The 26,798-nt window shown below is 39.9% G+C and overlaps 1 protein-coding gene across 1 annotated transcript; it reads left to right on the plus strand.

Moving 5' to 3' along the window:
* Window positions 1–72: 72 nt before the first annotated feature.
* Window positions 73–25,604, plus strand: LOC107558058 (tyrosine-protein kinase receptor Tie-2-like). Its single transcript, XM_016241668.1, has 23 exons — window positions 73–82; window positions 837–1,139; window positions 1,243–1,353; window positions 1,652–1,807; window positions 2,510–2,641; window positions 4,439–4,576; window positions 4,783–4,905; window positions 4,994–5,139; window positions 5,254–5,398; window positions 8,188–8,346; window positions 11,661–11,795; window positions 11,864–12,139; window positions 12,906–13,214; window positions 14,178–14,338; window positions 15,584–15,794; window positions 15,884–15,994; window positions 16,096–16,286; window positions 23,940–24,053; window positions 24,129–24,199; window positions 24,810–24,850; window positions 24,943–25,039; window positions 25,111–25,210; window positions 25,318–25,604. Exons 1-23 carry the CDS (start codon window positions 73–75, stop codon window positions 25,390–25,392), a joined length of 3,315 nt encoding a protein of 1,104 aa, XP_016097154.1. The 3' UTR covers window positions 25,393–25,604.
* The last annotated feature ends 1,194 nt before the right edge of the window (window positions 25,605–26,798 follow it).

Below are 26,798 nucleotides of genomic sequence, written 5' to 3' on the forward strand. Positions count from 1 at the left end.
TCTCACACACACACTCACACACACACATACACACACACACACACACACACACACACACACACACTTATAGTAATGTGTATCGGTGAGCAACATCCATATGCAAGATCTCATCCACACACCCAGTGCATGATTTTTCACATACATACATACGTACATACAGTGACAACTGCAGGGAGAGGATTTCAAAACCCTTCTCAAGCAGAAATCACTCTCTTACACCATTATTATTAGTCAGCAGTGAATTCAGTGGCCCTCGCTTACTGTATGTCTGTAAAGTTTTAAAGGGGTCATATGATGCGATTTCAAGTTTTCCTTTCTCTTTGGAGTGTTACAAGCTCTTGGTGCATAAAGAAGATCTGTAAAGTTGCAAAGACTAAAGTCTCAAATCCAAAGAGAGATTCTTTATAAAAGTTAAGAGTCAACCACGCTCTCCTAAAACGCCTCGTTTAAACACGCCCCCACGTCTACGTCACGATGTGGAAGATTTGCATAATGCCGCCCAAATGTCCATGCAAAGAAAGAAGACGTAACTTTAATTCTCGTTGTTGCCGCCGCCGCCATGTTGTGGAGTCGCTGTGTGTTTCGTTGTGAAAGTGAAGCTACTTTGTTTGGCTTTCCAAAAGAGGACACGACTAGAAATCAGTGGTTAAGTTGTATTTACTGTAATCTGTATTGTTAAAAGTGCTATATAAATAAAGGTGACTTAACTTGACTTGATTGGAGATGTTGCTGTGTCGCTCATTGAGGAGGTTCATGAGTGGTTCTGCAGGACAGTCCTAAGCCAGAATGGCTCTTTGATTCACTAAATAATGATGATTCCTGTCATGTTTCCGCAGGCAGAGCTCTTGACATCTCAGACGTTACTCTGATTAATCCGGACCCGGTTGTGTCTTCGGTCAACTTGCCGTCTCTCCAGTGTGTGAGCAGTGACTGGACCATTTCTGGCACTGGATCGCTGAGTCTGGGCCACGAGTATCCCGATCAGGAAGCTCATGTCCTGAGCGCTGAACCGGACAGAAGCTACCACTCTGCCGCTAAAGTCACCTGGATGTCCCGCAATCACACCTTCGGAGCTTTTTACTGCCAGCTCAAAAACTCTAGCAGGAGTAAAATCTACACCTACAAGATGCTCCATGAAGGTAATAACACTGACATGTGAGCGGTGCTTTGGCTCCTCTGAAGGGAAAGACTTGGTTGTATATGCATACACTGACGGGGTTCAACTGTTTCTTTTTCCTTCAGCTGCTTTCCTCCCTGAATCTCTGACAATCACTGTTAACGAAGGCGAAGACGTTAACATCTCTTACTCGAGAAAGACATATTTACCAGAGGATACAGTCATCTGTAAAAACGGTGGGAACTCAGTTTAATAAACATTTAATAAACAATATAAACAAACATCTGTGCCTTGTTTTATAGTAGGCTAGTGTAAGTCTCTATACAGGCACTATAAAGATTTTTAACTTTTATTATTCATTATTTGCTTCTATTTATTTTGGCTTACAGTTTCTATTTTTTTAAACTGCATTTACATGTGTTCAGTATTTACCACATAATCCTTGTTTTTCTGGCAAAACATCAAGAATATCAGTAACATTATAGTTTTTGTTGTTCTAGCGGTTGTTGTTTTTGTTGTTGTTTTGTTTTTCAGGAAATTTTGAAAACACGTCACCCAAAGAGGACATTATGGATGTAATTAACTACCCAATAATCAATGCAAAAGCCCAAAGTCATGCTGGTATATATGCGATCCGTTACATTTCTGAAGCTCCATTCAGCTCAGCAATAACCCGACTGATCGTCAGGAGTAAGTCCTTCACTTCATGGTCTCTTACCAAACACTATCTCTCTTGGTAAAGTGTCTGGTAATGTGTAAAATCTATGCACTTGATATTTAAATCACAAGTGTCATGATCGTAAAGATTAATAACTCTACACCTCTCTGCAAGTTGCACTATAAATATTTCACTACTGGCCATTAAGTTGGTTAAATGCTCATTCAGTGATTCGTGGATTTGTGAGTCCTGATACATTTGTCTGGACTCTCTAGAATGATTAGGCTGCTTAAAACTGTTTGCTGGATGTGCATCTGCATCTCTCACTGTATCATGTTCGTGCTATCTTAAGAGTGTTCACTGAATGTCTTGATTTATTTATTGACAAATATGTGATGAATAAACACAATGAATCATTCCACTGACCTGAATGCAATAATTCTTTATGGAGAGACTATTAAAGATTGTTAAAGAAGTCTGCATTCAGTCTTATGGTTTATTCAGTGATCTGCTGGTGTCTGAAGAATAAAATTGAAGTTATATTGACTTCAAACACACTTCTGATCTGTTCTCTACACGTCTTTTTAGTGATTTGCTCATCTATAATAATGGTTTTGAATTATATATTTTTTTCTGCAAATATGAATGTTAAAATATTAGTTAAAGAAGCATACGTGTTTTCAGCAGAATAAGGGCTTCTGTTGAGTAACGGTGAGTTGTTGTGTGGTTAACAGGTTGTAAGGCTGGTTTATGGGGAGCAGATTGTATGAAATCGTGTCTGTCCTGCGCTAATGGAGGCGTGTGTGATGATGTGACGGGCGAATGCATCTGCCCTCCGGGGTTTAAAGGGCCCACCTGTGAAACAGGTAACAATCTTTGTTCAAATATTCAATGGTCACGTGTATTACAGGGGCCATGTTTAGCTTTACAGTTTTTCTCAATTGCTAACACACTATAACTCATTCGTTTGGCACAATTATTTTTTTAAACAAAGACACGTTTCTCAAACTTTTAACACATTTCACCTGTTTTCACACACGCTCCAATTTGCTCAGTGTTTTCAGCTAAACTCTACACAAAAATGGCATCATTTTGCACAGGTTTAACCATGTTCTCATTTAGAAAACACAAACTCACAATATAATTACCTCAATAATCACAAAATTAACACAAATAGCACACATTTATCCCTGTGTGAACATTGAGTAGCAAACCTGATGACACAGCAGAATATCAGGATTATATAAAAAGGAGCACAGGTGATTATGTGATTTGGAAAATGAATCCTACTAGTGGGAGACAAAGAGGAAGAGGAGGGGAAAAGAAAACTGAAGGGGACGGGGTCAAAGGACATTTATTCCTGATGAAATACACAGCGCTGTAGTTGATCATGTTCTTGTGCGTGAGGACAGCTGGCCTACAGGCTCATCTACAGGCTTTCAATACTACTTACAGATCAAATATAATGACAGAACAGTAGCAGTACTTCAGATGAGAGAACTTTTACTTTTTATATATATGTACAGTAAATACTGAAGAAATAATATTTTCTTACTGTAAAGCTTATTGTTGAATTTCACTGTATCTGCTATATTTACTATAACATGTATCTGCTCTAATTTTGTTGTATACTGTAAGAGACATTGAGCTGTAAAATGATACCTGATTGCCAAAAGAAGGTTTTTGCAACATTGTTATGAATTGTTTTCATTAGTGTGTAAGACTATGTTGTTGTGTGTGTGTTTCTGAGGGCTTGTGTGTCATGTCTGAGGAAGATTTTTTTTTTAAGCAAGATTGAATAGTTTTGAGTGGAGAGCTTCATTTTGACCTGAAAATAGGAAGTATGGGGAATTGGGTGAGAAGTTATGGATTTGTGTTTAGAGTTTCGAGAAAAGGAGTTTGATGTGTTTAAGCAATCGAGAAAAACTGTAATATTCACATGATCGGTTTATGAATCAGACCCTATTTTGACAGGTTTTTAGGGCTCATTTCATGAAGAGTCAATATATTATATATGATCAATATATGATGGGTCAATGGCGCTTATTCAGAGTTTAAACATGAGGAGGAAGTAGGACATGTTTATATTCAGTTAGGCTGCTGTGTTGTGTGTAGTGTGTGTAGTGTTCTGTATTTGATGTGTGTTGTGTTTGGTGTGTTGTGTTTGATGTGTGTGTTGTGTTTGGTGTGTGTGTGTGTGTTGTGTATTTGATGTGTGTTGTGTGTGTGTGTAGTGTCTGTTGTGTTGTGTGTGTGTAGTGTTTGGTGTGTGTTGTGTATTTGATGTGTGTTGTGTAGTATGTGTTATGTTGTGTGTGAAGTGTGTGTTGTGTTGTGTTGTGTTGTGTGTGTAGTGTGTGTTGTGTTGTGTTGCGTGTGTTGCGTATTTGATGTGTGTTGTCTTGTGTGTGTAGTTTTTGTAGTGTTTGGTGTGTGTTGTGTATTTGATGTGTGTGAGTGTGTGTGTGTGTGTGTGTGTGTGTAAATGTAAACCTGTGTGTGTGCGTAGTGTGTTGTGTTGTGTGTGTTTTGTTTGGTGTGTTGTGTATTTGATGTGTGTAGTGTGTGTGTGTGTGTGTGTGTGTGTGTAGTGTGTTGTGTTGTGTGTGTTTTGTTTGGTTTGTTGTGTATTTGATGTGTGTTGTGTTGTGTTGTGTGTGTAGTGTGCGGCGAGGGCCGCTTCGGTCGGAGCTGTAAGGAGCGCTGTGTGGATGGAGTCTGTCGTTCTCTGCTCTTCTGTCTCAGAGACCCGTATGGCTGCTCCTGCGCGTCTGGATGGAGAGGCTTTAACTGCAGCGAGGGTGAGAGGAATTCCAGTTTAACACACGGGAGGACGCTCAATTTAATATTTCTCATTTTACTGTGTCTAAATGCTAGTAATAATAGTAGTACTGTGAACTAGTTTTGCTGAAGGTGTTCTGAATTGTGTGCAATGAAAATAAAAACTTTACAAACATTTTTTCAAATATTACTTGTTACTCTTTTCATTTGGATTTTGTGATTCCAGCCTGTCCGGACGGTTATTACGGCGCTGACTGTAAACAGAAGTGTGAGTGTGAACAGAGCAAATGCAGTCGCTTCAGAGGATGTGTGTGTGAAGGCAGGCACGGAGCTCACTGTGAGAAACCAGGTGAAAATCATTGATTTCAAAGAAACCGTCCTGTGTTTCTGGAAGACCTCTGGGCTGAATCCTTTTCTGCTTATGATTTCTTTGAAAGACACGAGACCTGTTATCGTGAGCAGTCTGAGAGACATCGAGCTCAACTCAGGCATCACATACACAGTCAACTGCTCTGCATCAGGCCGGCCCGCTCCTTTACACGGGGAAATAACCCTGGTCAAACCGGACAAAACCACTGTCTATGTGAGTCTCGTCTCAATAACATCACTGCACCAGTTCTGCACGAGTCGCTGTGAGGTTTGATCTGCTTGAGCTGCTGCGTTGTTCATGAAATCCCTCTTCTTTCATTTTTCTCAGGCAGTGGACACACAGACAGAAAATGATCAAACGACGTCAGCATTCAGGGTGGAGAAGATCACTGTGTCGGCGGCTGGACGCTGGTCGTGTCAAGTGAAAACCAAACACTATCAGGAGGAGAAAGAATTCATTGTGAATGTCAAAGGTGAGATTCTTCAAAGGTCCCGAAGGTCTTTCATCTCAGCAAAAGTCCCAAACAATCACAACATACAGTGTTTCAGAAGCCAAAAATGCTGTAGGGTTATGAAATCAGCAATGTCCATAGTGGGAATATTGACTGTAAATATTTACAATAAAACCTTGTAAAAGTATGAAGAAAAAATTGGCAGACAAAATAGCCTTTTTTTTTTTTTTTGAGTTTCTGCCAAAATCAGTATTATATCTGGTCGGTATTGAAAAGTCAATTTTAAATTTTACGCAAAATGCGATATCCACCATGTTATTCTGTCATGTTTTTTCCATAGCTTTCCAAACTGCGACAAACGCAAGTCTTCCTTTTCTGCAGAATGCGATACATCCGCTCAACCAATCACAGCGCGCCATTCCACGCATTGTAAACAGTAACTGACAAGCTACACAGATGAATCGCCTTCGATTATGAATGCAATATTGTGTAGCTTGTCAGTGATCCATCTGAAAGCACGTGATGGAGATTTACTACTAATCACAGAACCAGCTTTATGGAGCCAGATCCGCCTCAAAAATAACACATTTGCAAAACAAAATTCATAAATGCACAGCACAATTTACATTTACAAAATCCGATTCGTAAATTCAAAACACAATTCATAAATACACAAGTAAAAGCATAAATATTTCCCCAAATGCTCACACAAATGCATCTTACCTAAATAAATGTAAAATGTTTACACAAATATGTATATATAAATTTCTTGAATTAATTTCCATCACACATTTATGAATAATGGTACATGTATTTATGGACGAATCTTTATCGTTGAATCTGCATTTGCAAATCATCAACATGCGTGGACTGCTTTGAATTTGTGTGTGGTATTTTTGAGACCTTCCTGGCAGGTTAAGATTCATAAATATCCTTTTTTGGAGGATGTTCCGTTCAGCCAATCGCGGTGAGCTTTTAATCCAATAACATTACAGATTGAGCAACTTTGGTGTATAAGACAGCAGGTTAACCGGGTAGCTGTCTTTTGTGCGAACGATATAAATCATAATGTGATTTTGTAGAAACTGTAATCAGGTGCTAAAAAAAGAATACACATTAACAGTGTTTAGCAGTAACGCGTTACTGACATTGATTTAAATTTTTAGTAACGGAGTAATTTAATGCGTTATAATTTTCAAAACAGTAATTATAGAGTATATCGATCTACACTTACAGACTTTAAATTTTGGTTACTGGAGAGTGTGAACATTCGCGTCCTATACACCGCAAAACCCTGAGTGTCTCTGTGAACTGGAGCGCACACAAAGAACATTCCAGCAGGGAGCAATGCCGTCATCTTTCTCCCTTTAAGTCTAAACACAGAATAAGAACACACACAAGCAAGGCCATATCGCCAAGTGCCTCCCCTACACAGCCGATCTAGCTCCATAGCTTTCAATCACATGCAATTTATTGTGCAGCCCTAAAAAAAATTTTGACGCCATTGATGAACCTGTGATGGTTTCTGCAGTGGGAAAGAAACGTAAGCTATTAATAAGATTAGTATTGACCAAGTTCAGAGGCTGTTATATATGGATCAACTTACTTTGTTGTGTATTTACAACAGTTTCAATATGAAAAATAACTTTTCTATTGATTCAATGGATTTACTGCATTTATTGCAGTTTTTATAATAAATCTTTGAAAATCAAAATCTGGATTTTAATTTTTAATGTTATTATAACCTAAAGATGCTATGTGAAAGACACTCTCATGTCGCCACTTTCTTGATAAAGAAAACAAATTTTTACTCAAATTAATCAAAATGGATTTATAGCGTTTTGGAACCAAATCTTCATATATTCTATGGTAATTATACAATAATATAATATTTTGTATATGTAACTTAAAAAGTTTTATTGTACATTACAAAAAATAATAATTTTATTAATTTCAACAAATTTACCGTCAATACAGACGCTGCATATCTATAGTCTTTGGCTGCGTGCGTGTCCATTGCATCCAACACGTTTTTTCACTGACATGCCCCCAATTTGGAAACTCAGGGCTTAAAGAAAATTTCGAGTTTCCCACTCATAACAACGACTTTGTGGCTGCGTTCATGTGCGTTCAACTCGTAAATACAATGTATCCGACATGACTTGAACGCACCATTAGATTACGATCCTGAATGTGTCCGTTCATGTTGGTGTTACCATTGCTCTGATTGGCTTAGATCCTAGATCCTAGATGAACAGAAATCTGTGTTTCTATGTGTAAAAACTGCTCTGACAATCAAAAACCCACTGCAGGCGAATCCGTTCCAGCTCCGGTTCCACTGCACACGCATACGAACACAGTCTACTAACCGCAACTAACTAGACATCAACTAACTGCCTAATGAGCCATACAACATTATCACGGCATTCAGACCGTGTCTTGTTTTTAACTAATTGTGACTAAAATAATAAATGCCACCTATGTGCCACAAAAGTTTTTGTAAATTCACCTTATCATGGAACATGTGCCGCTTAAATGTGGCTTCTGGGTTGACTTCACAATGTTAAGATGGCTTCACTGTCAGTGCCTTATGTTCATAAATACATTCATTTATAATGAAATTCATTGCAGCCCATATCTTAGTGATCTGAAATGTAGAAAATGTGTACAGTGTAAAGCAATATAAGGATATGAGGAAACAATATGAGGATAAGTGTTTATATTAGTTTAGCTGTAGTTAATGCATTAATAACAGGCTGTACTGACTTCATTAGTCGGTTAGTACTCAGCTGCCTCATATCTGGTTTCAGTTCCTCCGCAGCCCCAGAATCCTCCGCTCTTGAATGACAGCGGGCCGCATCACCTGCTGCTGCTGCTCAATAAAGAGCCCTACGCCGGAGACGGGCCTGTCACCTCAGTCAAGCTCATCTACAAACAGAACAGCTCATCTACATGGAGAAGCATTAAGGGTAATGGCGCTTGTGTTTTTGTGGTGTGCTGCTGCATACAACAGCTGGAACATTTCATATCCAAGGTTACAGGTCAGTGTTGCTCTTGGCAAACTGTCCAGTTTAATAAATATTTCGATTGTGCAACAGATTACAAAAAGGTGATGAGCTGAACATATTTCTGATCGCTGTCAAATACAGAAGATATTATGAGTAGTCAGAAGAATGTGGGTGAAGTCATTGCTCCGGAAGGGCCTTTCATTTCACAGCGGAGGAAAAGCACATGACTGCTTCCAGATTCACTGACCTCATCTAATGCTTGTGTTGTTTTTAGGGATGTAACGGTTCAAGTCGTTTGAGATGTTAAATGAATCGCAATATAACTGGGGGTAGGAGTTTATATGAATGTATCTGAGGGAAGTGACTGTCTTTAGAAAAGTTTAGATTTTCTTTCCATTTTGCCTCTGTATAATGTATTTGAGTTCATAAGCATAGGGCTGCTTTGTTTACAGCAGTAACCAAGGAAACGCTGTATGGCTGCTGTTCCATAAGCACCACCTGCTGGCAGAGAGTGAATCAGCATCTCATTCAGCCCGTCTGCTGTTTCTGTTTCATTATTATCATATGTTTTATGTAGTATAGTTTCACAACACTAAAGTCAGACCATTCTGTTGCTTCAAATTTCAGAATTATACAATCTATTTTAGATTAAAAACTGCTCATGCTGCATGTATGCAGCATCTTTGCTTGGATCATGATTAAAATACAGTGATTGACTGTAATTTTAAATGGAAAGAGCACAGGCAAAGCCTTAGTTTGTTTATATGAACAGATTTCCTTTATTTAGTTTGTTTGTTTGTTTTATTTGACAAAATTTAAAACATAATACAAAAAAGTCCAAAAAGACTAATTCATACACATTTCAAAACTGTCGAGGATAAAATACACAAAAAAGCCTTTGGCTTATTTCCATTGTGGTCCTCGGTATTTAAAAAAATGGACGAACAAATCATTAATGGAGTGCAATCCACATCAAGTTCAGAAACTCCCACACAAACTTCAAAACATCAATATTAAAACAACCATTTATTAACTTACCTTCTAAAAATACTATCAATTTGTATCTCGTGAATACACCCAGGTAATTTATTCCAAGCATTTTTCTGTAATATCTTAAACACCATCACCAATTTCAAAAAAAGTTACCCTTTTTTCGACTTTTAAAAAACGAATTTTCCTATAATGTTCATCTCGCAAATGCATCAGGGGATGTACTTTCAAAATAACCCTACACAACTTATCTGCAATTTATTTTTTAATTTCTTTGAAATACCGCTATACCAAAAAACTGCAGCATAATCAAAGTGTGACTGCACTAATACAACAGCCAACATTTTTTAAGTTTGAGTATCTAAGAAAGCCACCTGTCTTGCTAAAAATTTTATTTGATTAAAATTTTTTGAATGAGCTAAAGCAGCCATCTTTTCTCCTGTCAAATTACTGTCCAAAACACAACCCAAATATTTTACTTCTTGTTTAGGTGTAATATTTGATCTCCAACCTTTACCTCTAATCTAAAGCATTTTTTTTTTCAATTTAGCAGTCGATCCGAATAATATAACTTAAATTTTCCCCAAATGTAAAGACAGTTTATTATGGCAAAAAGCATTTGGAGACCCCTTCAATCTCTCAGCTTAATTCATTTTTTATATTTTCCTTCCTCTCATGAGACACAATTATTGTTGCATCATCTGGATATAATAAAAGCTTATTTGAACAGGCCATTTTAAAATCATTAATATATAATAAAAAAGTAAAGGACCTAATACACTCCCTTGCGGAACACCATATGTTCCGCAAGAGAGCATATCTACTATTTGACACCTATTTTCAAGGTAAGACTTAATACATTTGCAGGCCATATTACCAAAACCCATTGCTTTAACTTTTAAAAGCAGAATATTGTGATCAACTGTATGAAATGCTTTTTGCAGATTTAACAGTAACATCCCACTTAACTTCCTTTTATCCATTTCTTTCCTTATATAATCCGTTAAATATAAAATTGTTGTCTCAGTGGAGTGTTTCCTCCTAAAAATTATGTTTAAGAAGATAGTCTTCAATCTGCTCAAAAATAATATTTTCCATCACTTTTGATAATGCACTCAGAATTGACACTGGCGTATAATTATTACACTCAAACCAACTACCTTTCTTAAAAAGGGGAATAACTCTTGCTTGTTTTAACTCATCAGGAACCTTACTTTGAAAAATTTTAAGATTTATAATATGGGTAACCATTGAGTAATAAAGTTGGCTGAATCCTTAAGAAACTTCACTGGAATTTTATCTAACCCTGTTGCTTTACTACTTTCAAGATTTATTAATTTCTTAAAAACGTTACTCTCCTTTACTTTAGTAAACAAAAACCCTCCCGGCATAATACCGCATTTAGCATAATACTCCTTAACTAATTTAGCATTAAATATACCAATTTGTGCTGGAAACTCATTTACCAATTTTTCTGCAACCGTAGTAAAAAATCGAATGAAATGATTTGTTACCTTTGTCTGATTAGATATACATTTTCCATCTACATTAAGGCTAATTTTAGAAAATTTTATCTTAGTCTTTTCCTGATACCCTAAGTCATTAAATACTCTCCATAATTTTTGAGAATCCTGCTTCATTTCACTAATCGTATCCTTAAAAAACGTTTTTTAGCCTCTATTACCTTATCTATTACCTCATTCCTTTAAAGTTTAAATATCTCAAAATTATCATTATTTATATCCCTTTTAAAAACCTTTGTGCTATTTATTTATTTGATTTGGAGTTTGTTTCAAAATTGAAACATAGTTTTGTTATTTGACATTTCAATTATAACAAGAAATGTTTAGCATTTTGTCCAAATAATAATAAAAGAAGACCTTTTAATTTATAATTAGTTTTAAATCTCATTTTGTTAAACAAAATCGTGAGAAAATCGTACCGTGAAATAAGTATTATGAATCGTATCGCATTGTGAGTTGAGTGAATCGTTACATCCCTAGTTGTTTCACTTAATGTAGGGGAATTTTCTTTATTAGCTAAATGTGTTTGTTGGTGCAAACAGAAGGATAGTACAACTAATGAAGAACGCTGTTGTTTAGTTCTGGGCACATGCGTAAGAAAACAGTCTAAATGCAGCTTTCTTGAACATGTTTGTGTGTCTTTGGCTCATTACTCTTGCTAGGTGGACTCATACTCAATATGTGGAAAATTGTCACAAAACTGTGGAACTGCTTTTGTATGTTTGAGTAGATAGCAGACACATTTCTCCATGTGTTCCACAGCGAGCGGCTCTCTGGTGAGGTTGGACAACCTTTCTCCCATGACCCAATACACCGCACAGGTGCAGCTGAGTCGCCACGGACTGGGAGGAACCGGTCAGCCTGGACCTGAAGCCATTTTCTCCACACAGATGCTCGGTAAGAGCTCAAACATAGCCTCATGTTCATCACACGGCAGAATAATAAAACACCTGTGTTTGTCTCAGAGGTCCCCGTGGGTGTGAAGCTGAGCCCCATCAGTCAGACCGCGCTGCTCCTGTCGTGGGAAGCCGCTCCTACTGAGGAGGACTGGAGTTACGAGGTCACGTGTCAGCAGGTTGGAGCTTCGAGAACCGAGAGGAGATTCCAGCTCGCGTCGAACTCCTCCGACCTCCATCTGAACGAGCTGAAACCCAGACGCAAATACCAGTGCAACGTGAGGACGAACAGCAGCGCCGCGGGACAGGCCTGCCCCACTGTCAGCGCCTGGACACTGAGCGACCGTAAGGATGCCTTTGTGCTTCTCACTTTTTTAAGCTCGCAGCCATTTGTGACCCTGCCACACAAATCCAGTCATAAGTAGCACAAGTATATTTGTAGCAATAGCCAACAATACATTGTATGGGTCAAAATTATCAATTTTTTTAAATGCCAAAAATCATTAGGATATTAAGTAAAAATCATGTTCCATGAAGATATTTTGTAAATTTCCAACCGTAAATATAGAAAAAAATATTTTTGATTAGTAATAGGCATTGCTAAGAACTTCATTTGGACAACTTTAAAGATGATTTTATCAATATTTAGATTTTTTTGCACCCTCAGATTCCAGATTTTCAAATAGTTGTATCTCAGCCAAATATTGTCCTATCCTAACAAACCATACATCAATGGAAAGCTATTTATTCAGCTTTCAATTCATGTACAAATCTCAATTTAAATCAAATTGACCCTTATGACTGGTTTTGTGGTGCAGTATTATATATGTATTGATTCCTGTTGTTACTGACATGTCATCACAGCTACACACACGCTACACATCACTGATAGATCTGTGTCTCCTCTGAAAGCTCTATTAATGTCTCTCATCCACCAAAGTCATAGCGCTGTTCAAAACACAGTTTCATAGCAAATTCACAGAAAGTGATGATAATGCCAAAAATAATCAAGCAGTTTTGCTGCATATTATAAAATGCTTTATGTGAGTGTACTGTATGTATGCGGATGAGCTGGATATACTAGTGGAGTTATTGATTGGTTATGCATCAGAGCTTCCTCCTCCTCCTGCCAACATCTCCACCTGTAACATCAGCGACTCCTCAGCCGTCATCACCTGGTCGGTGGCCGAGGGTCACTCCATCTCCAGAGCCATGATCCACTACCAGCAGACGGAGCAGATGGACTACAGTCAGCAGGTGGAGCTCGGCATGCAGGACCAGACCAACATGCACTTCCAGCTCAGGGGTCTGAGGGAGGACACCACCTACCAGCTGGAGCTCTGGAGCATCAACAACATGGGAGAGAGTGTGGAGAGACCGCAGATCACCCTCAAGACACTGACGCCACAGGAGAGCTCAAGTGAGTCTCTGTGCTGTCTCTGTTCCACTGAAGAAATCAGTCAGGGAGAGTAATTAATGACAGAAGCAGCTTTTCTGCTTGAACACTAGTGCAGCTTCACAAGCGAGTGCAAAGGAGCGCATGTCAGCATCTGAAGCCTGTGAGACACACTAAGAGAGTAACACTGCTCTCTACAGGATAATTTACTGTTTATATATGATGGCAGTTAGCCTCAAAATTGTGGTAATTTCTCTTCTGCATTTGACAAGAACCAGTGAAACACTGCAAAAAAAAGGCTTATCTTACTTAAAAAAAGAGAATTTTACTTACCCCACTGGCAGATAATTTTACTTGTTTTAAGCAAACTGCATGTTAGAAAACACTCTCTGTCTTTCTGTTGAGTCCAGACATGTCTTACCCCTCCTCTTTCTCCCTCTCTCTCATTCTTATATATACAACGCATTCTTTCTGACACTTAATTAAATTTTTTCCCCCTAGAAGCAAGGCTAAATATCTTATGTCGTTTTGCTTATCAAGTAAATGCATCTTAATGTAAAATGTTTTAGATATTTTGACTAGAAACAAGACAAAAATACTATGGAAAATAAGCCCAGGTACATAACCAGGTAAACACTTTATCATCATGTGATGCAGGCACAGGCAATAAGTTCAAACAGTTCTATAAATTGTTTACAAATCAGCATTTATAGTCATTAATTTACAAATAATGACAATAAATGCAGATATGGACAATATGTAGAAAGTTAAGCGGATATAGCTTGATCAAAATGAGTAATAACGTGCAGGAAGAAAGACAAACCTTTATTAAATATGAAACATTATTAACATTTAACATTAACAAACATTTAATAAGTGACGTTATTTAACACTTGACAGGTAAAGTTCATTTTCATAAATATTTAAATTTGTTCAGCATTATAAAATGCTATTGATGACAATGATTGTAAATTGTTTCTCTTTCAGAGCTGCACGGGTTCCAGGCTCACGGTAACATGCTGTTCTACGCGATCCTGGGCTCCGCCGGCATGACGTGCATCACTATCCTGCTGGCCTTCTGCATCGTCCTGCAGCTCAAGAGAGCCACTTTCCAGAGACACATGGTGCAGGCCTTCCACAACATAGTGGTGAGACGCCGACCTAAATTCAGCATTCTCACTGACCGTATGCATTCATTTACAGATCTATCACAGTACAAATCAGCTGAATTCAGTCACAGCTTTATCTCTATAGCAGGGTTAAGAGACCCGGTCTCACCAAGAATGATAACTATAAAGATAACTATATTAGCGTCCACACCAGTGGATGATGTCCCCTTTTTTTTCTTAGTGCACATTCATCTGCTGCTTTAAAATAAATAATCATTCTGAAAGTGATTCCAACGACATTGTTTCTCTGTGCCCTTATTGTTACAGTTGTGATGTGGATTCTGCTATTCTTTAAAGGGGTCCTATTATGCTTTTTCACTTTTTTAACTTTAGTTAGTCTGTAATGTTGCTGTTTGAGCATACAAAAGATCTGCAAAGTTACAAAGCTCAAAGTCCAATTCAAAAGGAGATATTTTATTTAACAGAAATCACTTTTCAAAAACTACAACGAACGACTCGCTTGGAATTCCAACGCATAATTTCCAGGATTTGTGATATCACAAATATGGACGAATGGGACGAGACCTGGATGAGCTGCACTAGAGAAGGCAATGAGTGTTATCACTAAGTCAGAGACACGCTAGCGTTCCCAAGACAGACGAACTTAGAGTGCTTACAATCATCCGGGTTTAAATCGTGCTCAAATTGATTTGATTTTAATGCAATATTTACACTGAAGCTTGCAGCAGGCGGCTATGGTAAGGAGCATGACATTTCCCAACCAGGCGCCGAGTGCTGCCAATCACAGCACACACTGGCCCGGCTAACCAATCACAGCACACACTGGCCCAGCTAACCAATCACAATACATTTCATATTTCAGAAGGCGGGCCTTCATTTGATACAGGAACTATTCGAGCCGTTCATGCCAGACTGGGGAGAGAGATGTTGTAATAATGTAAAATATGTGAAAAATAATGTGTTTTTTGAACAACCTAGTATGATAACCTGTTCTAGTACACCCCCAAAACAACTCTTTGTAAAAGAGCATAATAGGACCCCTTTAATATTGAGAATGATTTTTAGAACTGTATCTTTATCATTATCTTTATAGTTATCGTCCTTGGTGTGAACAGGCCTTGAAGGTTCTCACACTAACACTTCTCCATAGAGCAGTGTTTAGCTCCAGTTCAGAGATTGGATCCTGAAGTCCTTCATTAGCTGCTTCAGGTGTGTTGGAGCTGAATGCTCATCTGTAAACATCGATCTCTCCTGTGCTCACAGAGAGAGGAGCCTGTGGTCCAGTTTAGCTCCATGCCGCTGAACGTGCCCAAAAAAGTTCCCAGTTCCAGCCAATCTGTGGCCTATCCCACCCTGGAGTGGAGCGACATTAAGTTCCAGGATGTGATCGGAGAGGGAAACTTTGGGCAGGTGCTGAAAGCCCGCATTAAGAAAGATGGCCTGAGGATGGACGCGGCCATCAAGAGAATGAAAGGTGAGAAGAATTCAATGAACACAGTCAGAATGTGTGTTAGCATTCGCACAATTTCTCTCACAATGTCTCGTTCTCTGCCATAACCATAGAATATGCCTCTAAGGACGACCACCGAGACTTTGCCGGGGAACTCGAGGTCTTGTGTAAACTGGGTCATCATCCGAACATCATTAACCTTCTGGGAGCGTGTGAACACAGAGGTGTGCACCTCAAATCCCACAGACGTTTGCTGATCTCCTCCGATGCGACATGACTGTTTGAGTGTCTGTGTGCTCAATCACACTGTCTGCTTTTACTGCAGGATACCTGTATTTGGCCATTGAATATGCTCCTCGTGGAAACCTGCTGGACTTTCTGCGTAAGAGCCGTGTTTTAGAGACGGACCCTGCCTTTGCCATCGCTAACAGCACCGCATCCACGCTCTCCTCGCAGCAGTTACTGCACTTTGCTGCAGATGTGGCGCGTGGCATGGACTACCTGAGCCAGAAACAGGTGAGCGTGGAAAACACTGACCACCGGCATAATAATTCTGCTCCAATTCATTTATACAAAATATTTATTGGATTCAGTAATGAAAATATATAATATATAAATAATATCTATACACCTGTCGCGGGTTGCTATGATGAATTAAGTGCACGACAAAGGGGAATCCAATAAACAGTCTATAATCGTAAATCCACAGAGAAACAAGGAATCAAGGAGCAGCGCAAACACAGCAAAGCATATCCAACGTTACATAAATAATAACCAATGAAGGACCGAACAGAAATGGGGAGAACTTATACAAAAGCAAGAGAGGGACTAATGACTTAATTAACAGGACACAGGTGAACAGAATGAACTAATCAGAGCAACTCAGGAAAACTAGGTCACTAGGTACTAGGTAGACATGTTACAACACCAATGAGCCATTATGTTGTGACTGCCCCAGTCTAGAGCGATGAGTGCACCTGGCAGCTGAATGTTGCATTTCAGAGCAGTATATACAGTGCCTTGCATTTAATTTTTTTTCATGTTTTATGTTGCAGCCTTATACTGCTTTAAATTACTTTTTCCCCCACATAAATCTACACTTCATACACCATAATGACAAAGCAGGCTTGTAACAACTTTGCAAATTTTTCAGAAATAAAAAACTGAAATTATTCCATTGCATAAGTATAAGTATTGCATAAGTATTCACATCCCGGAACATCCCTGCGCTGCGTGGGGGCCCCATCGCACGTCATTCTAAAAGGCATTCACAAACCACATAGAATGTGTTTTTGCTTTGAGAATTTGGGGGGAAAAAAGCTCTTTTGACGCATTTTTTGAATGCCATGTCATGCTCGAGAAGTTGTGAATGACGCGAGACGTGAGCGCAAAGTTAGTGTAATGGAGTGGAAAAGCGTAAACTCTTAATGTGGCTTAATAATATTCTAAAACAGCAAACAGGGAAAATCAATTTTCTCTCACTTTCACTTGTCATAAACACTATACCTCTAAGACAACCACACTGTGATCGAAGTGCATATTTTTATGCTTAAAGGTATAGTTCACCCAAAAATGAAAATGTGATGTTTATCTGCTTACCCGCAGGGCATCCAAGATGTAGGTGACTTTGTTTCTTCAGTAGAACACAAATGATGATTTTTAACTCCAATCGTTGCAGTCTATCAGTCGTATAATGCATGGCAATGGTAACAAATCTATAAGAGTAAAAAAAACATACACAGACAAATTAAACCCTGCGGCTTGTGACGACACATTGATGTCCTAAGACACGAAACGATCGGTTTGTGCGAGAAACCGATCAGTATTTATATAATTTTTTACCTCTAATACACCACTATGTCCAACTGCTTTGAGCGTGCGCACGGCATCCGGTGCGTGAGGTGTGTACGCAGCTACGCGCTCTGGAGTAGTTTACGCAAGCGCCGGAAGTTATCTCTCGAGCGTACAAGTCATTCATTGTTTACACAGTGCACAAACATTGTAGGTACGACGGCTAATCAAAATGGTACTTACTTGCGCTTATCCAGATTGTTCAAACCGACTTAAAACTAAAAGATTACGTTCTCTCATGCGAACTCATTCGAGAGTGGTGACTTTCCACGTATTCCCAACTTCTGAGCATGCTTGCCTGAAGTTATGGTTGATTGCTCTTCGGCTGGATATTAACACACCCATTAACGTACTAAAGTTGTTGAGGGTCTGCAGTGATCATAATTTTACATACCCAGGAGAGGATCATGTATGACTTAAACCATTAGCTGTGCCTATGGTTTTTCCACATCCAACTGAGGTATGTGAACAAGATCTTTGTATGTGTTCTTTTTATTTGTAAAGCTGCCCTTACGAAAAGTAACAAATAAAATGAAGTTTTGATGTAATAAAACCATGTTTTTTAGTGGTTTACTTCCATTTGTATAACACCTGCTATACTACAGGCACCATGTTTAAACTATGGTTAACTATGGTTTTACTACAGAGACACAGAGATTTCATTGCAATAACATTACAAATACAAGACATTACTCACTCTATTGACAGCGTGCCATTGGGTCCCTCTGGCCTTGGACGTCGCCTCCAGTTTATACACGGCAAGCTAAACACAACTTGCAAAACGCTGCGGCTCAACAGTGGAGAAAAGTCTGGATCTTCAGTCAGGCAGATATGTGATGGGACACCCTCGGCAATGTCCTCGTTGGCGTCTTGTAGTTGTGGCATTGCTATGTTCCATTCATGACAACAGATGCTCTCCACTTCTGCTGGCATCTCACAACACTTACTACAAGAACACCACCACTTTTGAAGAGATCTCTGTCCCTAAAGTTGTTGAGGGTCTGCAGTGATCATAATTTTACATACCCAGGAGAGGATCATGTATGACTTAAACCATTAGCTGTGCCTATGGTTTTTCCACATCCAACTGAGGTATGTGAACAATCTTCACAGTGGCAGGGACCACTTCTGCAATGACTGTGCACTGTGTAAACAATGAGTGACATACACGCGCGAGAGATCACTTCCGGTGCTTGCGTAAACTACGCCAGAGCACGTACACACCTCACGCACCGGATGCCGTGCGCGCGCTCAAGGCAGTTGGACATAGTGGTGTAGAGGGAAAAAATGATATAAATACTGTTCGGTTTCTCGCACAAACCAATCATTTCGTGTCTTAGGACATCAATGTGTCGTCATGAGCCGCAGGGTTTAATTTGGATTGGTCTGTGCATGTTTTTTTTACTCTCATAGATTTTGTTACCATTGCCATGCATTATACGACTGATAGACTGCAACGGTTGGACTTAAAAATCATCATTTGTGTTCTACTGAAGAAACGAAGTCACCTACATCTTGGTTGCCCTGGGGGTAAGCAGAAAAACATCACATTTTCATTTTTAGGTGAACTATCCCTTTAACTGGCTTAGCTATGCATTAAGACAGTGATATTAAAAGATCAAACTACTGAAGAGCCCAGAATATGAACGCAGCACGCAAAGTTTTACGTTAAGCATTTATCTCCCACTGGAAAAAAAAATAGTAACAATTGTATAGGCTAAATGTTAAAGAGCTATTTACCTGTTCTTAGCCTTAAATTTAATTTTAATGGTGTAACGTAATATATTTATAATGTTAAATAATTTTTTTTTTTACATTTTTAAAATAAGATTAATTAGTAGATTAATTTAGATGTTACCACATAAAGCACATTTTTAGATTATCATTACGCTTAACGTGACTTCTGCATTTAAAAGACCAAATTCAGTTACCTTGACGATGCAAGCTATGCAGGCAAGCAGAAACGCTTGATTTATGGAGTGATTTGTATTTCTTGACCTGATAAATTAAAAGGATTTATGTTAAAATAACACAATAACATATATTTTTACATCTATGCAAATGCATATGCAATATTTGTAACTTAAATAAGTAATCATAAAATAGAGTTATTTAACAATATGTTAAGGAGTAGTAACATTTGTACAGTCTTACAGTTACAACTGGCCCTTTGATGGCAGCCATAATGTTGAAGTGGCCCTCAGTGAAAATGAGTTTGGATACTGCGCTCCCTAGTATCCATCTAGCAAATCTCCGTTCCCTTCCTAACAAAACGGATGAACTTCTCCTCACTCGCACAAACAAGGACTTTTCAAAATCTGCTGCATTGTGCTTCACTGAAACCTAGCTGAGTGAAGCCATTCCAGAAAACGTGCTTCATATGCCGGGCTACCAGCTGTTCGGGTCGCATCGCGGTCTTAACGGGGAAAACGAGAGGTGGTGGACTATGTTTTTACACAAATGAATGTTCTTGTTCAGAAGTAACAACTCTGAAGAAGATGTGCTCTCCTAATTTAGAGGCGCTCTTCATAAACTGTAAACCGTTCTATTCTCCCCGGGAGTTTTCCTCTTTCATTCTCATGAATGTGTACGTGCCTCTGGACACATACGTGAGCGTGGCGATGCAACAGCTGGCCGAACAAATAACTGAAATGGAACAACAGTACCCGGACTCTCTTTTAATTATTCTTGGAGATTTTAACAAAGCAAATCTCTCCCGTGAACTGCCAAAATACAGACAGCATGTTACATGTCCCACCAGAGTAATATATTGGATCACTTTTACACAACAATTAAGGATGCATATCACTCTGATCCACGGGCAGCTTTGGGGCTCTCTGATCACTGTTTGGTTCATCTTATACTGACCTACAGGCAGAAACTGAAATCAGCTAAACCTGTATTAAGGACTCTTAAAAGATGGACAAATGAAGCAGAGCGGGATTTACAAGCCTGTTTTGACCGCACTGATTGGAGTGTTTTTGAAGCTGCTGCCAAGGATCGGGACGAGCTCACAGAGACTGTAACTTTATATATCAGTTACTGTGAGGATATGTGCATCCCCACCAGGACATTCTTATCATTCAATAATGATAAACCGTGGTTTACTGGGAAACTCAAACAGTTTAGTCACGCCAAAGAGGATGCTTACAGAAGTGGGGATAAATCTTGTCCTAGGCCAGGAACAGACTAACAAAGGAGATCAGAGTGGCTAAAAATAACTACTCTGAAAAGCTGAGAAAACAGTTTTCAGCCAACGATCCGGCATCAGTATGGACTGGTCTGAAGAACATCACCTTGTACAAGACACCACCCCCACAGTCTGTGGAGAATCAACAACTGGCTGACGATCTGAATGTTTTACTGTAGAAAAAGGCCAGACTGACACCCAGCACCTGCTCTAATCTGCACTTCACACCTTCACCTATCCCCCTGCAACCCCCCTCCATCCCTCCCCCACCTTACAACCTGTGCTTAAGGTCAGTGTAGAGGATGTGACCCGGGTCTTCAGGAAGCAGAAATCTAAGAAAGCTTCAGGCCCAGATGGTGTTTCACCTGCCTGTCTTAAAGTCTGTGCTGACCAACTGGCCCCCGTATTCACACAGATTTTCAACCAATCACTGGCACTGAGTGAAGTTCCCTGCTGCTTTAAACGCTCCATCATTCCGGTCCCCCAAAAAAACAAAATCACTGGATCTAATGACTACAGACCTGTCGCTCTCACGTCTGTGGTCATGAAGTCATTTGAGCGACTGGTCTTGGCCTACCTGAAGGACATCACTGGACCCTTGCTGGATCCTCTCCAGTTTGCCTACAGAGCAAACAGGTCTGTGGATGATGCAGTCAACATGGGACTGCATTACATCCTGCAACACCTTGACAAAACTGGAAATTACGCAAGGATTTTATTTGTGGACTTCAGTTCGGCCTTCAATACCATCATGCCTGACCTTCTCTCAGCCAAACCGATTCAGCTCTCCATGCCCTCCGTCTGTCTGTGGATCACCAGCTTACTGACAGACAGGCAGCAGCTAGTGAGGCTGGGCAAACTCACATCCAGGACTCTCACAATCATCACTGGCACCCCTCAGGGTTCTGTTCTCTCCCCACTGCTCTTCTCCCCCTACACCAATGACTGCACCTCTACTGACCCCTCTGTCAAACTCCTGAAGTTTCATCAAGGACGGCGACGAGTCTGTTTACAGACAGGAGGTTGAGCAGCTGGCTGTCTGGTGCAGTCTTAACAACCTGGAGCTAAACACTCTCAAAACTGTGGAGATGATCGTGGACTTCAGGAGAAACCTCCCTGCTCTCCCTACTCACCATCATGAACAGCACTGTGACTGCAGTGGAGTCATTCAGGTTCCTGGGCAACACCATCTCTCAGGACCTGAAGTGGGACATTCACATTTACTCTATTGTGAAAAAGGCCCAGCAGAGGCTGCATTTCCTTCACCAGCTGAGGAAGTTCAACCTGCCACAGGAGCTGCTGAAACAGTTCTACTCTGCCATCATTGAGTCTGTCCTGTGTTCATCTATAACTGTTTGGTTTGGTTCAGCCACCAAAACAGACATCAGAAGACTACAACGGACAGTCAGGACTGCCGAGACGATTATTGGTGCCCCTCTACCCAACCTCCAAGAACTTTACATCTCCAGAGTGAGGAAAAGGGCTAAGAAAATCACTCTGTACCCCTCACACCCAGCCCACTCTCTTTTTGAACTGTTACCCTCTGTCCGGCGCTACAGAGCGCTGTGCACCAAAACAGCCAGACACAAGAACAGTTTTTTATCCCAGGCCATATCGCACCTGACCAACACATAACACACCTCAGTACTGCACATCTGTAAATAACTCATTAAACCTTCATCTGTAAATAGCACATTCACAGTTCTGTCCATGAACATTTTTCCTTTTTCTGTATATTTTTATTACTATTGTTATTTCTAATTTATTTTCTATTCTCTCATTTTATGTATGTCTGCACTTTGTTTGTATTTTCTGTACCGGAAGCTCCTAACACCAAGACACATTCCTTGTGTGTGTGAACACACTTGGCAAAAAAGCTCTTTCTGATTCTGATTATTATTACTATTAATTATTATTTTTTTAATGATTTCTTATCATTTTATACACCGATGAGGCATTACATTATGACCACCTATCTGATAACCTGTAGGACCTCCTTTAGCCCACAAAACAGCGGCAAGGCATTAATTCGACGAAGTGGTTCACACATCTTCTGGTCTATCTGCTACCATAATATCAACAGCAGGTCCTCCAGTTCCTGTACATTGTGGGGTGGTGGTGACTATTGGCGGAAGTTTCCGCTTTTTGACGCGTTCGCACTGCAGGAACTGTGAACGTATTTAGTTCTAGAAACTCCATTTGGGGGAACTAAATTAGCTCCTACTTCAGAGTAAGGTCTAAAACAGTTCTATAGGAACTACCAGTGACGTAAGTGTACACTGACTGGCCAAACACATACGAAACAACGGCTACCCAGCATTTTTAAAAACCCATGTAAAAATATTTACTCCACGAACATGGAAAACAGCAATAACAGAATTTGCCTGTTGTCTGCAGCACTGTGTTCTTTTCACTAAAAGAAAAAAATAACACTAAAAGTTGTCATAGAAGATTAGGTCAAATTTTCATGTTCAATCAATCGCGTAAATTGTGCGTTTACATTCCATCTCTGTTATCACAAATCCACGACACAACAAAAACTCCAATCACGGCGTCCTCCATTCACCGGTTATTGATGTTTGTAAATGCCATGAATAAAGACGTTGCTGTCAGCTGCTTCAGAGTTCCTGCTGCAATGCAACCAGGAAAACGCCCCGAGGGAGAAATTGGTTCTCTAGGAACAATCCTGCTGGCAAATTCCTAGAACTGAGTTCCTAGAACTACGTGGTGCGAAAGCACCTATAGTCTCCATTGGTAATCGGCGTATCCGTTGATGAGATACACCAGGAAACTTGATTCATCAGACCAGGCCACTTTCTTCCAATCATTCACAGTCCAATCTCGGTGATCTTGGACTCATTTCATGCGTTGTTGTTGATGGTGTGCAGTTAGCATGGGGGCCCGGTGGGGTGGTCTGCTATCTTCTCACAGAATGGAATCATTTACACTGTAGTCGATATGCAAATTTATTTCAGTCATAGTATATAGAGGCGGTGTGGTGATAACCGGAGGGTTGCTGGTTCCAGATTTGCACCACTGCACAATTAATTAACTCCAGATTAAGGCTGTAAAAACATTTCTGAATAACAATGACAATCAGCTTCTCCATGAATATTGTTCTTTTGCAGTTTATCCACAGAGATCTAGCAGCCAGAAACATCCTGGTGGGAGAAAACTTTGTGGCAAAGATTGCTGATTTCGGCTTGTCCCGAGGTCAGGAGGTTTACGTGAAGAAGACCATGGTAATGATCCGAAGGCTGCTGATCTTGTCATGCATTAATGAATGTGATGATTTTAACATGCATGTTTCTCTGCAGGGGCATCTGCCAGTGAGATGGATGGCCATCGAATCTCTCAACTACAGCGTTTACACCACCAACAGTGATGTGTAAGAGTCTGTGTGTGTGAGTGTCTGTGTGTGTGAGAGAGTGTGTGTGTGAGAGTATGTGAGAGAGTGTGTCTGTGTGAGTGTGAGTGTGTGTGTGTGTGTGTGTGTGTGAGAGTGTGTGTGTGAGAGTATGTGAGAGAGTGTGTCTGTGTGAGTGTCAGTGTGTGTGTGTGTGTGTGTGTGTGAGAGTGTGTGTGTGAGAGTATGTGAGAGAGTGTGTCTGTGTGAGTGTGAGTGTGTGTGTGTGTGTGTGTGTGTGTGCGCGCACGCGCGTGCGTTTTTGTGACAAATTAGGACATAAATTTGTATAATGACAAAGTTATGACAGGTATTACAAGGAGAAGGTGACTTTTCAGGACATTACCCCATGTCCCCACTTTTCAAAACGCTTATAAATCACACAGAATGGAGTGTATTGAAAATCTGAAATAGCACAGTCTCCTGTGAGGGGTAGGTTTAGGGGTAGGGTGGGTGTAGGGCAATAGAATATACGGTCTGTACAGTATAAAAACCATTACGCCTATGGGATGTCCCCACTTTTCACAAAAACAAACCTGTGAGTGTGTGTGTGTGTGTTTTGTGCTGAGAGTAACCGTGTCTCTCTGCTCAGGTGGTCGTATGGTGTCTTGCTCTGGGAGGTGGTCAGCTTAGGTCTGTCACACGATCAATGCAGTCAGAGTTCAAGGTCTGATAATGTCTGTTTTCTTACTGGCATGATGTGATTTGGTGGCTTTGATTGGCAGGTGGAACGCCGTATTGCGGTATGACGTGCGCGCAGCTGTACGAGAAACTCCCGCAGGGCTATCAGCTGGAGAAGCCGCTCAACTGTGACGACGAGGTGTAAGTCTCAAACACCTGTGTCCATCTGCGGATGATAGAGTGGAGATGAGTCTGCTTCTCTGTCTCTGCAGGTATGAGCTGATGAAGCAGTGCTGGAAGGAGAAACCTTTCGAGAGACCTTCATTCGCTCAGATCTTGATGTCACTCAATCGTATGCTGGAAGAGAGGAAGGTATGAGATCCAGAGATGGAGCATTATTTGTCTTCCAGTCAAAGTGCTCTGATGGTTTTAAACTGCATGTTATTTTGCTGTAAATGCTCTCCTCTTGTTCTCTCCAGACGTACGTCAACACGACGCTCTATGAGAAGTTCACATACGCTGGCATTGACTGTTCTGCAGAGGAAGCCGGCTGACGCTTCGCTGCTACTGTACAAATCTCAGAGCGCTTAACGAACGGTTAATTAGATCCTCTGAGCAGGATTCAGTTTTACACACATTGTGTTTCATTAAATGACTACCAGATCATATTTCTATGTTGTGAAGTGTTTATTGGTGTGTGAGATGATGAATGCAGATACTGACAGATGTGTGACGTTTGTAGATTTCATTGTTTTTAATAAAAAGCCTGTCGTTTGATACTGCGAGCCAGCTTGTTTTTAAATGTTCATACTGTTTTGTGCAAAATAGAATCCTGCAGCTTTGAGCCCACAAAACCTCTGGAAAAGCTTCTAGTTTTGTGACCAAATAAAGCAATATTAACGGTTTCTTAGCACACGTGAAACAAACCCGACCCCTGCAGTACCGACAAATAAGAGCTCAGTGTGTGATCATGTGTACAGGATACAGGAATTGGTTGGACAGCTTTCAGAAGCATGTAAAAACATTTGCTGCGACGCTTGAGGGATTTTTTTGGCAATGAAACGGTTTTCTTTAAATGGTCATCTTTAGACTTAACAGAAACACTGTGGTAATTTTAGCTAAACTTTTTTATTTGACCTCTTTGAATTGATTCACATTCCATCTCATTTTACCATTATGATCATCAAAGTCACTAAGTATATGAACGCTGAATAAAACCATGCTGTACATAGAGCTGAAATCAGTTTCACATTTATTTGTATAGCGCAGATCGTTTCAAAGCATCTTTACAGAAAAAGCATTTTAATGATAGTGTCATTAGTCACTCATGAATCTTGCATTAAATCATGAAACTTCCCTTAATCTTCAGCTCCAGGCGACTGTCAATCAGGATCAATCCAAACTGACATCTACGATCCAATAACTCTGCCAGCAAGCATAAGCAAGTTTTCCCCCCTGATTTAATCATTAAAAAACAGGATCTAAAAAAGGACATTTGTCTTTTGTCCATTTCACTACCCTAAAAAGTTTATTAAAAACTGAATTGTTTTATTCATGTCACACTATATTTTCTGGACACAGATTATAACTATCAGCTAATTCATTTTTGCACAATTAAATTTTTCCTTAAACTTTTTCCGACATCTTTCATAGATGTTTTGTGATATAATAATGCTTAATGATTAAGAGCACTTTTCACTATGTCAGGGAACTGTCACTTGCATTGTGAACATTTAATTGTACAAGACACTAAATATATGGTTTTACATGTCACTCATTTGACCTGTAACAGCAGAAAACATGTTCTCTTGGATTCTGTCAGTCTGCAGCTCTAATTTAATAATTCACTCCACATGAAGATGGGTCCTGACGTCCTAACGAGGACAAACGGGTCGTTCCTCACGGCTCTCCCTCGGCTGTCTCCCTCTGTGTCATGATCACACACACCTCGTAGACGCGG

The sequence above is a fragment of the Sinocyclocheilus grahami genome, unplaced genomic scaffold, assembly GCF_001515645.1.
Source record: "Sinocyclocheilus grahami isolate Dianchi unplaced genomic scaffold, SAMN03320097.WGS_v1.1 scaffold631.1, whole genome shotgun sequence".
NCBI lineage: Eukaryota > Metazoa > Chordata > Actinopteri > Cypriniformes > Cyprinidae > Sinocyclocheilus > Sinocyclocheilus grahami.

Coding starts and splice junctions, on each gene's coding strand:
- LOC107558058 (XM_016241668.1), top strand. Junction 1,354..1,651: donor TACAGTCATCTGTAAAAACG/GTGGGAACTCAG, acceptor TTTGTTTTTCAG/GAAATTTTGAAAACACGTCA. Junction 4,906..4,993: donor AGCTCACTGTGAGAAACCAG/GTGAAAATCATT, acceptor TTTCTTTGAAAG/ACACGAGACCTGTTATCGTG.